This window comes from Equus przewalskii, chromosome X (genome assembly GCF_037783145.1).
Source record: "Equus przewalskii isolate Varuska chromosome X, EquPr2, whole genome shotgun sequence".
Taxonomy (NCBI): Eukaryota; Metazoa; Chordata; class Mammalia; order Perissodactyla; family Equidae; genus Equus; species Equus przewalskii.
In genome coordinates, this window is record NC_091863.1 from 10114573 (window position 1) to 10129944 (window position 15372).

The 15372-nt window shown below is 45.9% G+C and overlaps 1 protein-coding gene across 6 annotated transcripts in view; it reads right to left on the reverse strand.

Annotated features, from left to right (window-relative positions):
- The window catches only part of GPM6B (glycoprotein M6B), a 152373-nt gene that overhangs the window by 12287 nt on the left and 124714 nt on the right, over positions 1-15372 (reverse strand). For all 6 annotated transcript variants that reach the window (XM_070603720.1, XM_070603718.1, XM_070603719.1 and 3 more), the window contains 2 exons: positions 4807-4993; positions 2833-2989 (listed from right to left, as the gene is read on the reverse strand). In XM_070603720.1, coding sequence (XP_070459821.1) covers positions 2833-2989; positions 4807-4993 — 344 coding nt within the window. The remainder of the gene's footprint in view (positions 1-2832; positions 2990-4806; positions 4994-15372) is intronic.

Genomic DNA, 15372 nt, shown 5'->3' on the forward strand with positions numbered 1-15372 from the left:
AACTCCAGCAGGAGTGGTTTCTGCATTGGCATCTCCTTGTCGCAGCCCCCTGGCCTCAGTAACACTCTGTTACATTTACAGCCTCGTCTTAGCCATGCTGTGGGACTGGCCCAGCCTGGGTGTGATACAGGAGGGAGCATCGGCCTGAGGGCACAGTAGCTCAGGTTGGTGGGAAGCAGCCTGGTGGAGAGCAGAGGCTGGGCAGAACCAGCAGGGCTGGCTGCGGGGCAGGTCCCTCTGCAGGATCAGGGCAATGTGTTGGACTGAACAAGAAATTTCCAGAGATCACAGCGGGAGAGACTTAAGCCCTAGGCACCACTTGCTGTAGCCTGTAGGATGTCAGGCTCAGCTGACTGTGAGGTGGGCATTCATGGGAACAACGACAGAGATAAGACTCAAGCTTCCATCAAATTCTCCGGACCCTTTAGGGGCATCTCCTTGGCCACTTTCTTCTTCCTTGCACCCCCTGACATTCCTTACCTGTCTGGCTGTTCCTCCCTTAGGTCCTCACGAAGGCTCCTTTCCTTTGGCCTACCCAGTAGACAGTGGTGTGGCCCAGGGCTCTCTCCCTCCCCAAACCTCGGCGTGAACTTATTCATGCCCGCCACTCTTCCATGGACAACTCTCAGGCACCCCCAGCCCAGTGTTCCCAGAAACCCCAGCCCAAGCCTCTCAGCGACGCTCCCGATAACCCCACCTGGCTAGCGGCGGGCACATCCAGCCCCGATACTAACATGGGAGCGGGATCTCCATCCTCCCCCACCCACCCAAATGGCAGGCAGCCTTCACACACAGCGAGCCAGAGACTAGGCACTCACTCCCTCCTCTTGTGCTCACTCTCATATGCCAATCCAGGAGGCCACCTGGCCCGCAGTCTTTGAATCTGTCCCCTCTTCTCTACTCCACTGCCGGAGCCTAGTTCAGAGCTCTGCCATCGCTCACCAGGAGCCTTGCGATCACCTCTAGCTAACCTCTCCTCCTTCCCTCCAATCCATGCTCCACACCACTCGGAGATCACTCTCCCACGTGCATGATCATATCACTCCTGCTCAGCTTTGTCTTCTGATTTTACTCCTAGCCTGGGACTCAAGGTCTTTCCTGATCTGGTCCCTGTCACCCGCCGCCTCCCGCCCCAAGCAGCGTCATTTCCATCCTCCTTCGCTAGACCCTTCCCTTCCAGCCGGCGCACACCACTGCTTCCCTGGAGTGCCTCCCTCTTTTCTGGGCCCCTCTGCCCTGCTCATGCTGGGTCCTCTTCCCCAATCGCGCGTGGGGCAATTTCCTCCCCTCCAGCCTGCGGCCAAGCCCTCCCTGATTCTGCTACCCTCCCCGTGCCCACCGCCTTTTGCACAGATTTCTGACTGCAGTTTCCAGGCTATTAACGAAGGACTCAGAAACTTAGCAGGAACTAAGGGCCAGACAGAGAAGCAGCAGAGGCAGCGCATTTCAGCAGTTTCCCTAGGACCAGAGGGTCCCTCCTGGGGTGAGCAGCTACCAGCGATGAGTCTACCCAGGGAAGGATTGCACCTACTTCAATGCACCCTGCGTCACAGACCCTCCGGAGCAGGCTCGCAGCTGGTCGCCACACTCTGCGTGCCATCTTGGAGGATTTTTATGAACACTAGGCTCTCCGGGTGTTTGAAGGCAGACTCTACGTCCTCTCTCCACCAGGAGCAGAAGGCTCTGTCAGTGCCCGGCCTGCAGCGAGGGCGGCTGGCCTGCTCAGGGCGTGCCAATGCTTTCAGCAGCCAGCCGGGGCTCTGCCTCAGTGCGGGTGCTTCCCCGGCTCCCAAACTCTTGCCTTTACGCCTGACCTCTCTTTCAACGCCAGACCAACACAGCCAGCTGCCTGGGAGGCATTTTGACGTGAATATGCCATTACAACTCCAATTCAACCTGCCCCAAATCAAGCTCATAAATGCCTCTCTCCTCCTAGCCTCTCAGCTCACACTGAGTTTCCTTTTGTGATGCAGCACCTCCTAACCCTGTCTCTCAATGAGCTCTTTTTAAAGCTTTGTCCTCCTGTGACCAGAGGTCAGCAAACGCCTGCAAAAGGCCAGACAGGGAACAGTTTAGGCTCTGCGGGCCACATACGGTCTCTTGCAACTACATAGCTGTGCCGTTACAGCGTGAAAGCAGCCACCGACAACACGTCACCGAGTGGATGTGGCAGGGTGCAATAAAACTACTTATGGTCATCAAAACTTGAGTTTCATATAATTTTCATGTATCATAAGATGTTATTCATTTGTTTCTTTCCCCTAACAATTTAAAGCTATAAAGCCATTCTCAGCTTATTAGCCGTCCAGAAACAGGTCGTGGGCCTGATTTGGCCCAAGAGCTGGAGTTTGCTAACCCCTGTCTTTAGACTACCAGATTCTGGAGGACAGGAGCCTGTGTTTTAATCTTTGTACCCCCAGTGACTAGCAAAGTCTCCACGTATGTGCTTAGTAGAAAAAGTGCTTGGTAAATACTTCCAGAAGGATTTTCATAGTACACAGTACATGTAAGTCTTTATGGCTACGATCCATATTCAAAGACAAATGAAGGGGAGCATTGAGACAATATGAAAGTGGCCTTTCCCAGTTGAAAAATCTTCAATACCCCTGTTACCTGTACGTTGATAAGGGAAATGTTTGATTTAATACTACAAGCCATATATTTTAATCTCTTATCAATAATATGTTGAAGATTTTTTCATATTCCTAATCTAAATCGGTAAGAACAATATTTGTGTCATGGACCCCATCCACTCTCAGTTAGCTCGTAGCTTCTACCAAATATAAAGGAATACAGAGAGGTTGTATATCAGACAATCAGATTCGCACTCACCATGCCACTGATGCATCGGCCACAGGCGGTGGTTTTAAACTCCCCGTGCAGTTCTTTCACTGCACTTGTGGTGTAAAAGCCTTCTGCCAACAGAATGATCCCGTACAAGAAGAAGAAGGAGGCAATTCCATAGATGACATACTGCATCAGCTGTATCCTAGGAAAAGGAAGAAGAGATCCTGAAAAGTTAAATTCACTGCGTGGTAAACAGACAACGTTTTCAGCCTCTGGAGGGAGGACGTGAGGGTGATGTTCCTGTGACATCTCCCACCCAGCTGATGGCTCCGGTGGGCTCATGGGGCATTCCAGGCAGGCATTCCTGCCCACACCACCGCAGCCTAGGCCTTTCTTCCGAGGTGGGCCCACTGTGGAGGTGGACAACCTTCCCTGACAAGGCAGAAGTTTCCTTTCCTTCCTTGACAAGGTCAAGGGCAGGGGCCCAGTTGTAAGCTTTTAATACTTACTCAAGTTCTGTGCTGCGAGGGCTAGAATCTTCATTTTGCATATAAGTAAACACACGCTTTGAGGAGTTAAGTTACTTGTCCAAGGATACACAGTTAGTGATAGAGCCAGCATTTGACCTCTGCTCCAATGGACATGTTCCTTCCGCCATGTCAAAATGCCTCCCAAGCAGGCCTAGTGGTTCCTGTTACTCTGAGAGAAACCCTAAGTAAGCACTCGGGCCTTCTTCAAGGAGTGACTTGGGCAGATGTTTTTTGCATTGAGATTCTCACTATACAAGTGATAATATGTGAAGTAGGTTTAAGATACAAAAAGTTAATTCAGAACTAACTTTGTCTTCTGAAGGCCGACAGACCCAGATGACTGTTCCTCAACCTTTGGCTGCCCATTGGAACCACATGGGGAGCTTTAGAGAATACTAGTACCTGGGTCCTATCCCCGGAGACTGTGACTTAATCAGCCTTGGGTCAAACACGGGCATGAGAATTTTTTCAAGATTCCGGGAAGCTGAGAGCCACTTATCAAGATCAGTAGCTAATTAAACCAACACACCTTTCCCAGGTTCAGTGGTGGCAAATATTTCTTGGTCTTCTTTGTACATAGCTGGCACTCAATGAGTGCCTTGTCCTTCTTGATCCTCCTTACAACCTCCCCCACCCTTGCTCATTTCTTTGGATGTCATTTATGAACAGATAAAAAAGAATAAAACTCCTGAAGGACTCTTTCCACATGATTCTATTATTGTTCCGTAAAAATTCATTCATGCCTTTTTCAGTCTGATAGAAAAATTTCTTACAATCACAAGATACCTAAACACTGTGAAACTTTGGGAGTCAAGGAAAGAATCAGAAAACACTGAAAGAAATAGAGAAAGGGGGAAATATATAAAGGAAATGAATACATTGCTGCTGAGCTTGCACAGTTATGAGAATCTATGCATGGGAGGTGTTGAGGCTCCACTGAGGACCATTCCAGAATGGGAGAGCAGAGATTTTGGGCTAAATCCCCAAAACTTTCCCTTTTCTACATCGGAGGATACCCTGGGATTTGTTCTTCCGCCTGATGAATTAATGTCCAAGTGCTGCTCCTGTAGACTTAGAGTTGGGGTAAGTCCTCAACAGGGCTCCTGTCATTCCAGGGATGGTCATTTCCCGTGAGAACTGTGGAGGGCATCTGTTACTTGGGAACCATGATAACTCGCTCTGGTGTGATGACTGGCAACATCAACCTATCATCTTGCCACAGTCCCCCACACCCATGGCTACCGTGTGCGGAGGGTCCTATGTGTGCATCTTGCCGTTCCCAGGTGAGATCCCACCCCCGGGGGCCAAACACCCACTGCATTCTTGGCCCGTTCTTTTTCCTTCTCTCGTGGACCTGTTTCTATCTGCATACAGTGAGCTTTAACGAAAAGCAACAGTTTTCTGCCAGCAGAGCACACTGTAGTCTTTTTGAAAACGTCATGGGGTGGTTGCACTTTAAATACATTTTTAAAGGGAAGCAGGTACTTACACCTCGCTCAGCAAGGCATGGTCACTTGTGTTGGTGGAGAAGTGTTGCTCGAGAATCGCCACGGTCCCAGCGAGAGCCACATGCCCACAGCCACAGAACAAGGCGACCCCGGAGAAGCAGAGGATGGTGGCCACCAGAGAGGCATAGGGAACTCCTCCCAGACACTTGATGCAGCATTCAAAGCAGCCTGGACCCAAAGGAGAGAAAACGCAGCTGTTAGAAGCAAGACGCCTCTGGTCTCCACCACCACCACACATCAGCAGAGAAGGCTCTACTTTTCCATCTTCCCTCTCATGCTCTATGGTTAATAGCGCAACATCCCAAGGGCCAGTGGGGTAGCTGTCATCATCGCGCATTCTGTGGGTGAGGATGCTGGGGCTCCGAGAGGGAACATAGCTTAATTTGCTCTGGGTGAGTGGCAGAGCAGCCGACTGACAAATAGTTACAGAGTAAGTCACAATTCTAGAGCTTCCTGATTGACCCGGGGTGGGGAAAGGGGACCCCCGCTCAAGTCATGATAAGGAGCAATCATTCCACTAACAAAGTCAAAAGAGAGGACAGCAGTGAAGCCGCAGTTCCATGAAAAAAAGCGACCGTCAAGTTCCCCCAACCTCAGCCTTCTGGGGTTTCAAGTACCTCTATTTCTGCAGCAGCCAATGGCTTTCCCCGAGCCTTTGACCTCCTGGGCAACCAGAAGAATCAAATACAGTAATTATACTGCTGCTGCGATCAGAAAAAAATCAACATGATCATTTTGGAAAGGTGATGGGTATTTTGGGCCCTAAAAGTACAAAGTCACCAAGATCCACTCAAGTGGGTCCACTCAAGTTTCATTCAATACCAGAAATTACCCCTCAACTTTTTAATAACAATGTACTCCCAGTTCAGCCAGCACGAGCAGTTTATTCATAGTCCTCCTCCTGCTCCCCGGCTTCCATCTGCCCTCTTTCCCGACACACATGTTCAGAGTAAGGACCCAGAACTGGTGGGTGACATTTAAGTACTTGAAGAGGGAAAAGGAACAGAAGAAAAAAAAAAGACAAAATGAGCATCCATGAAGTGAAATGAAGGAGAGAGAGCCACAATTCACTCTTCATCTTGAGAAGAATAAGAGTTGTATTCATTTTTTTAAAATAATCTTTTACTTGAGATATCCATAAAGAACTTCCCAAGGGGCAGAGCTGGGTGACATTTTCAGTTCGGAGACACTCATGTTTCAGTAGAACAGTGCTGGCCTCGGGATAATGTCAGTACCTCTCCTGACCTCCCATCCCTGTTTATAGTATCCAGACCCTTAAGTAAATGGCTCGTCAGGGAAATTGAACTCTGAATGCATTATGGTGTTTAGCTGCAATCAAGAGCAGTTCATTACTTTGAGGCAAGCACATTAAGCCAGCTAAATTTCTCTCCCCTAAATGGTCTTTACAGTAGACAGGGAATGAGTACCCAGCATAAAACACTAGAGATAGCCTTTCCCATTTTGACGAGCATCCCATTCTAAACGAGCATTTGCTTAAACCTACCACAAAAGGTGACTGCAAACCCTCACTACCAGATTTCTCTTTAGTTCCCTGGAAAATAAAAAATGTCAAAGCTTCATAAGAAAGTTTCCTTCCTTTTATTTCAATAGATGACCAGCTGTTTTCATGAAGACCAACCTCCCTGAAATGGATTTATGAAACTACATAAAATGGGAATCCGTGCACAATACAGCTGAAGTTCCCTAGCAAGTCAGTACCTTACAGAGCATTGGACACTTGAGACATGTGAACAAGGATGATAGAGTTCAATCTTATTTTGTCATATGACTTTCTGGAGGCTGAGGTGAGAAGAATTCAACTAAAAATCCATATTCTCTCCAGGCTCCCAAACCAAGAAAAACCAAAATCCCCAGCCTCGTTGTATCCCATTATATAAAGAGAAAATAGACCTGTGTGTGTTGTATCATTCACAATCTCCCCCATTCTCAGTCTCTGTGATGATGTTAGGAACAAGATGATTGCCTGCTTCCTTGGCTAACAAAGTTATACCTGGTCCTTACTGGACAGAGATGTGTGGCCTTGAGACTGGGCTGTCCAATATGATAGCCACTAGCACATGGGGCTATTTAAATTATTTAAAGTTAAACAAAAATTCAGTTCCTCAGTTGCACTAGCCACATTTCACATGCTCAATAGCCACCTGTGCTAATGGCTATAGAACATTCTCTCATCTCAGAACACTACTTTGAGAGATATATTTTGACTTGCCACATATTTGATTTTCTTTAACACGAGCTGGGTTCTGAGTTTTACTTTAGAGTTCATTAATTCAGTACTTTTTGAAGACCTACTGGGTGCTAAGCACTGTGCTTGGCACTAGGGATACAAATATGAAATAAGACATCTTCTTTGCCTTCAAGGAGATCAATCTAATGCTGCAGGCAGACAAGTAACATAATTATTATAGTACAGCGTGATGAGGGCCAAGATATAGACTGCTATAGAGTCAGTGGATGGCGGGTGGGGAAGAAGGGGAGAGAGGAGGACAGGAGGGAATATAATTCACATTGGAGAGGGGAAAGGAAAGGCTTTCCACAGAAAGACCTAGTACGCAGAATACACAAACAGCTGACATGGGAATATTGATATATAATCTGATAAAATGCTCATTTCGGAATATTTTTGTTATGTATATATTTTAATAAACCCACATGCCTTCTCATCATCTGGAGTTAGGGTTCGGTGATAGGGTGTAGTGCACTTGCCCTTCAACAACAGAACTCATCCTTCCAAATCCACAGTTGCCACTTCAAAACAGTCTTTCATCCAAAGGGTTATAGCATTCTGCTCCTTTCAAAGGAAGTATCACAGCTGCTCCCTGACTCAAAAAGACCAGTGGGGTTAGAAGAATGATGCCGTTCAGGCCCAAATCCACCATGAGATCAAGGCTCAAGTTCCCCTGCTATTTGTATCTTTCAAGGACTCCATATGTCCCATGCTGTGGGTCTAGTTTTATAACAGCAGGGAAAAGGAAGGACTCAAGGATTTTGGGGATCCCTTCAATGAATTAGACTCTCTCAGCAGATGCCAATGCTCTCACGTTTTCAGCAGATGATTTTACTTGTGGCTATAGGAACTCTGGCTCCTGTAGAACAGAAGGCACCATATTGGCTATTGTTGGTCCACACAAACAGATAAAACTCTTACAGACCCTGCCGGCCATTGTGAACAGAAGCTTGTGGAATACAACATGGGAAAAATTTATAGGAACCAATACAGTTGGATACAGAGCTTAGTCTAGCTTGGTTGACCAGTTATCTGCAGGGCTCAAATTGTATGTGCGGTGGATATTCGACCATCTATTTATGGATCGTTCCCCATGGTACCTTCTATGTCAGTCTAGAAGCTCTCTCTATTCACACTGTGTAAGATATCTTTGAACACTGGGTACTTTGGTCATATGCCACACACTTGTCCCAGAGAAAACAAAGCTGCTACAAAAAGTAACAAAAATCTAAAGATATTTTCTAAGTATGGATATCAGTACTGTTAGTGCCCTCACATTAATAGCATTCCTGACTCGAAAAACACGTAGGTAGGTATGTGGCAGAGGTGGTGGTGGAGGCCATGTGACGATGTGTGTTCAGGCTGGCCTCATAGGTGTGCAACCTGTGCAGTCTCATGGGGCTCTGTGCTTGGTTTAATGCTCTGCTATCGCCATCTTGAAATTCTTAATAATTTTTGAACAATTTCTGAATTTTCATTTTGCACTGGGCTTGCAAATTATGGAGCCAGTCCTGAGTGTATTTATGTGGGAGGAGGAAGGAGGGGTTCTTTTTACTTTATATGTCCATAGTGCATTCTGTTTCATTTCATAGTGTTAGATAGAAATACAACCTAGAAAGGCAGACATCACCTTGCCTACCGTATCATCCTGAGTACAGCGACCATCAAACTCTATGTAAAGGGACTAGGCATGTGCTAGAATTACAACTTCCTCTTCACTCCGAAAGGGAATAGCAATTACCTACTATAGCACCCATCACAGAGTCAACGCTCAAAGTTCTCCTAAACCAGAGATAGGCAAACTAGAGCCTGTGATTTTGCAAATAAAATTTTATTGAAACACAGTTTACACCTGTTCATTTACAAATTGTGACAATTTTTGCCCTACAATGGCAGAGTTGAGTAGCTGTGACAGAGAGCGTGTGGCTTACAAAGCCTGAAATATTTACTATTTACAGAAAAAGTTTGCAGACCCACATCCAGGCATACTGACATTCAGAGTGTGGTCCCAGGACCAGCAGCATCAGCATCATCTATGAACATATTAAAAATGCAAGTTCTTGGGTCCCACCCCAGAACAACTGAATCAGAAACTCAGAGTCGGTGGGATCAGGGGACGGACTCAGTAATCTGTGTTTTATCAAGCCCTTTGGGTGATTCTCACACAGACTCAAATTTGAGAACTGCTATCCTACAGAACCATGCAAGCTCTTCACTGTGTCAATTCCACCTGCTTTCTTTTATTACCAGCCAAATTCCACTACAATAAAAATCTAACTCCACAAAATGATTCATGGTTTCTGGCCAAGATGGAGTAACAGGGACCTAATTTATTCTCCTGCCTGAAACAACTAAACAACAGGACAAAACATATGAAACAATGGTTTTCAAGATATGAGACATCACGCTATGAAGAACCATTAACCATGGCTGAGTTAATTACTAAAATAAATACTCAACAGAACCAAAGAACCAACGTTAGACGACCTGTAACTCATTTCGAAGAAGCAGTCAGCATAGGTTCATCTGAAGGCCAAGCTCAGCCCTCACTCAAACAGGAGAAACTCTTCCCCATAACCCTGTGGTTGTCATCATCTGGGGTACTGGGGTTTCTTGAAGGCCTCATTTAATTGAAGCTGTCAGTTAGCCAGAGTAACAGACATGGGTGAGGATGACAGAATTGAGAGGGAAGGAGCATCTGTCCATTCACTCATTCCATTTGATTCAGATAGTGACTACTCAATGCTCACCAAGTGTCTTTGATGCCCCAAGCACTGGGCTGGGCAATGGGGACTCGATGAGGAGCTAAGACATGCGTGGTCTACACTCTAACAGAGTTTATGCTTACGGGGGAGATGGACATTAACCAAATGGTTTTAAGCTCAGAAGTGCTAGAAGTGCACACAATGGGGACTGATTTAGGCTTCTAGGGGGTGGCTGGGACAGCTTCTGGAGCTTAAATATGAAGAATGAACTTGAGTTAATTAGGTAAAGCGAGAGAAGGATGAGCTAAGGAGGGTGTTCCAGGAAACAGGAACAGCATCAACAAAAGCTCTGGGGTGGAAAAGATCAGGGCACTTTCTGGGGCTTGAAAGAAGCCAGAACAGAGAGTACACAGTGAGGGTGGGGCAAAGGAGGCAGGAGGGCTCTCTCAGAGCTGGATCACCGAGGGCTTGCCAGGCTGTCTTAAGGATTCTAGACTTTATCGTCAGAAGCACGTGAAGCCACTCAGCATTTGTAACCCTGGGGAACAGACTGGGGTTGTAAAAGATCACTCTAGCTGATGCGCTGGGAATAAAGCGGATGTGGAGGAGGAGGAGCTCATTGCAGTGCTTCAGGCAAAAGGTGACAGGAGCTTGGACCAAGGCAAAGGCAATGGAAGTGGAAGAAATGGATGAGTCTGGGAGATGTTTAAGATGTTAACTGGGTACAACTTGGTGTGAATTTGACGGTGGAGTTGGGGATGGATCCTAAATGTCTGGCATGTATAACCAGATGGGTGTTGTGTTGTACCCTGAGCCACGGCTGACTGGAAGGAGGCCAGACTTTGAGGACAAAGAATGTTGAATTCAGTTTTAGACAGGCTGAGTTTGAGGTGATTGGATGTCATCTTAAGGGAGGATTTCTGGTAGGTGATTGGCTACGTGAGTCTGTTGGTCAGAAGAGCTAAAGTTGGGTGCTGTCAGTTTCTATTGGACAGCAATAAAAACTTTCAGAAGTCAAGAAAAGATAGACGATTTCTCAGTGGAAAGTGCTTTAGACCCTTTGCTTTGCGAAGTGTGGTCCTTGGACAAGCAGCTTCAGCAGGGAGCTTGGGAGAAATGTAGATTCTTGAGCCCCACTCCCAACCGACTGAGTCAGAATCTGCATTTTAACAAGCCCCAACAAAGTGATTTGTGTGCACATGAAAGTCTGAGAAGCCCATTTCTAGTCAACAGTCCCATCTTCCCAGTCTCAGGTGTGGCGTTCTCAGTGCATTTGAAGTGCCTGCTTTTGTGTTCAACTGTGATTGGTGTTTTCTCCCTATAAGGTGGCCACTGGGCTTGGCCATAACACTCTAGCCACTTGCAAATCAAATGACACATTTCACGGGCCGCAACGAAGAAAAACAAAATGTTCCCAAGTTGTTCAGCAGTCTTGAAACGAATACAATTAGAGTGCTTTTCCTGAGTCAAGTGAGTACTGGTAACCTCAGAATTTTTCACAAAGATGCTTTCGTGCCATTGAGGGGTCTGAGAACCCCGGGATGTAGTCATTCAAGAAAGCGGACTTATCCCTGCCCCAACCCATGGCGATGAGTGTGCCTTACAGACAAAGGAAGCAGATCTGTGACTCAGGCTGTCCCCAGTATGAGAAGTCACAGGCAAGGCTGATGCTTTTAAATATGCCAGGGCCCAGCAGAGCACCACACCGTTACAAGCTTATGCTAGCTAAGGAAGATCAATACTTTTCTTGGATACTCCTATAAAGCCACAGCTGAGTTTTCCCAAGCTTCGAACCAGCAATGACAACGTTGGTTAACATGAACCAGAAAGGGCAAGGCAAGGCAATCGTTTTTTTTTTGATGCCTGTGATCTACTCATGTAAAAAAAAAAAAATCCACGCTAGGCCTTCTGGCACATTTACTAGTAATTCTCAACACCTCTCACCAAGCCCCAAAACCTCTGTTAGTTTAACAATGTCTTAAGCCTTCATTTAGCCGGTCTCTGTGGCTAAAGAGAATTTTAGGTTTTGAGTCACACAAAAACTCCAGTGTGCGTTAAAACAGTTTAAATATAAACCACATAGTAGGGAGAAAAAATACGCAGCTATGTCTCTAACTCTCAATAGCCATTTGTCTCTAGCATCTCTAGAACCTTTTGTGCAGAACAACAGAATAAAACACGTTTTGTCCTCAGGCCTGTGGATGGCCGTTGCCATGGCTGTGAGTTCATAACGGCCCAGTGATTTGCCCCAAGTTGTCTGTGATCCTGGCTGCAGATTTAATGCTGCCTCAGAAGAAGGGCCAGCGGGAACAAGGGCTCGGATTCTTCCCCAGGGAATGAATGTCACACACACACACTCACACACACACACCCCCGCCCTCTACGCACGGGCTTCTTTGCTACTTTACCAATTCCTAATGAGCCACGAAATTAAAGAGAAAAGGAGAAGTGACCACGGTTTACAACTTTCAAACAACCAGCAGCAGGAAAACGGAGGTGAACAGAATCTTATCTAAGAGAAGCAAAAGTGAATGTGAGCCAAGAGAGGGCTCCCTGAGTCTGAGATGGCCGGGGCTGCGCTTCTCAGCAGGGGTGACTGTGGCCCCCAGGGGACATCCAGCAATGTCTGGGACATGGTGGGTTGTCACAACTAGGGGAGGGGGTCTACTGGCTCTTGTGGGTAGAGACCAGGGATGCTAAATATCCTACAGTGCACAGGACAGCCCCACAACAATGATCCGACCCCAAATGTCAGTAGTGCCAAGGTGAAGAATCCCCGAGGTAGCATAAACAAAAAGACTATACATTGTTTACATCAGTGGTTTTCAGCTGTGGACAGTTCTGCCCCCCAGAGGACACTGGGCATGTGTGGAGACATTGTCAGTCATCACAACTTGGAGGGCGCTCCTAGCATGTGGTAGCTGGAAGCCAGGCATGCTGCTAACCCCTCCAGTGGACAGGACGGCCCACCAAGTGCGATGAGGCGCGAATGTCAGTGGTGCCAAAGGGGAGAAACCCGTTCTAAGGTTACAACGTACAATGCCAGTCTGAGACACCTGGTGTTACTGCTAAATTCTACAATTAACAACAAAAAGAACTTAACATAAACTTGACTTTGTTTAATATTATAGAGAGGTTCTCAAATTTTGTCACACATTAGATTATCTGGAGGGCATTTGAAAGCTGATGCCCAGACTTCATCCCAGACCAATTAAGTCAGAATTTCTGGGGGTGGGACTCAGCAATTAGAGATTTTGCTTTAAAAAAAAAAAAAAAAAAGCTCCCCAGGCGATTTCAATGAGCACCTAAGTTGGAGAACAGCGTTAGAGAGCAAGGGGTCAGCAAACTCTGGCCCATGGCCAAACTCAGTTCTCCATCTGGTCTGTGAACTAAGAATGCTTTTTTACATTTATAAATGATTAAAAACAATAAACCTCAAAGAATAATAATATTTCATGACACATGAAAAGTATATGAAATTCAAATTTCTGTGTCCATAAATAAAGTTTTATTGGCACCCAGCCACTCTGGTTCGTTTATGTAGTGTGTGTGGCTATTTTCAAGCTACAAAGGCAGAGTTGAGTAGTTGCCACAGATATTTACCATCTGGCCCTTTACAGGAAAAACTGGCAGATCGCTATTAAAAGAGCAGTGGTTCTCAAACTTTAATGTGCAGATCAAGCCCCTGGGGATCTCCTTCAAATGCAGAGTCACCTGTTTAGGCAGAGCTCCAGAGAGGCCTGAGCTTCTGCATTTCTTAGTGGCTCCCAGGTGATTCTGTTTTGCGAGTCCACCGGCCCCACATTGAGCCACAAGGGCAGAAAACAGGGGTCCTCAAAGGAGGGTCTGTGCAGCCCTGGGAGACCTGCGACTCTTTCAGGAGGTCTGAGAGGCCAAAACTCTTTTTGTAATGGCACTCAGATGTCATTGACTTTTTCCACTGTGCTGACATTTGCACAGGAAAACTGCTGATGGCTCAGCACGAATCAGGCAGTGGCAGCAAAGAGTACTGATCAGCAGAGCGTTCTCCCCACCCTGCCCTCACAGTCACAAACAGAAATCAAAATAAAACAATTCACTGAGAAATGGCCTCGACCCAGGAAAAAGTTATTAATTTGATGAAATCTCAACCCCTCGACCGTTTGGAGATTCTGAAATGGGAAGGGCGCATGAAGTCCTTGTGCCATGTACCAGTCAGACGGCTGTCTAGAGAACAGTTCTTGGGTAATTGAGTTACAAGCTGAACTAGCGCCTTCTTTCGTGGAACCCCATTTTTTCTTGAAAGAATAACTGGCAAGCTGTAGTTATTAAGACTTGGGTATCTGGCAGAAATTCTCTCAAAAATGATCCAAGTGAGGGGCCGGCCCGGTGGTGCAGTGGTTAAGTTCGCACGTTCCGCTTCAGCGGTCCAGGGTTCACCGGTTCAGATCCTGGGTGTGGACCTACGCACCACCTGTCAAGCCATGCTGTGGCAGGCGTCCCACATATAAAGTAGAGGAAGATGGGCACAGATGTTAGCTCAGGGCCAGTCTTCCTCAACGAAAAGAGGAGGACTGGCGGCAGAAGTTAGCTCAGGGCTAATCTTCCTCAAAAAAAAAAAAAAAAAAATCAAAGTGAGCTTGTCATTTCGAAGAAAACAATTGATAGTATTTGTTGCCAATCAATTTTGGAAAACTTGCACCTGCCACAGTAAAAGTACCAGCCTCCCACTACTTACAAGACTTCTTGATGAAATTGGTGGTGATATTAACAAATGTGACTTTTTTTGATAGGTACAATGAGACGTGTCAATATTTGGAAGATCTGCACAACTCAACCAATCTTTTCCAAATGACCAATGTGTGATGTTTACAAAACCATTCTTGAATAGAGAGCCAATCAAAGCGGAAGAAAGAGCAACCGACTTTAACGGATCACAGCACAGAAAGTTCATCGATATGGTTTCAGATTCTACATTACAAACAATCTTTAAGAAACCACCACTTGTTGAATTTTGGTGTATAATCAAGGAAGAGTTCCACAAATATATGAAAAGCCCATTGCAACACTCCTCCCTTCTCCAACTCCAACTCTGTGAGAGACCGAGTTCTCTTTATGTACTTCAACCCAAACTAGATAGCCCAAGATGGCTCTGAATGAACGTAGAGGCGGACGTAAGAATCCAGCTGTCTAATATTAAGCCAGATATTAAGGAGATTTGCAAAGATGTAAAACAGTATTACTCTTCTCACTAAAGATTTATTTTGTTTTGGAAAATAGTTATCTTTCCTAAACATTATTTATGTTAACATGTAATGGGTTTATTATTGTTATTTTAAATAAATAAGTTTATTATTTAATAATAAGTTTCTCGGTTATAATTTCTGACATAGAAAATATTTATAGATATAACCCACATGAGCAAAAGCTTTTTAGGGCCTTCAATATTTGTAAGAATGTAGAGGGACCCAACACCCAGAAGTCTGTGAACCACCGTTACGAGGCTAAATTAAGAAGGCATCAGGAAGCCAAGCGGCAAGAGGGCTTCCTATTAAAAAGCTAAGTGAGAAATCACTCAAATGACAGATAAGTGGGTTCTCAGTTCTCTCTTGACC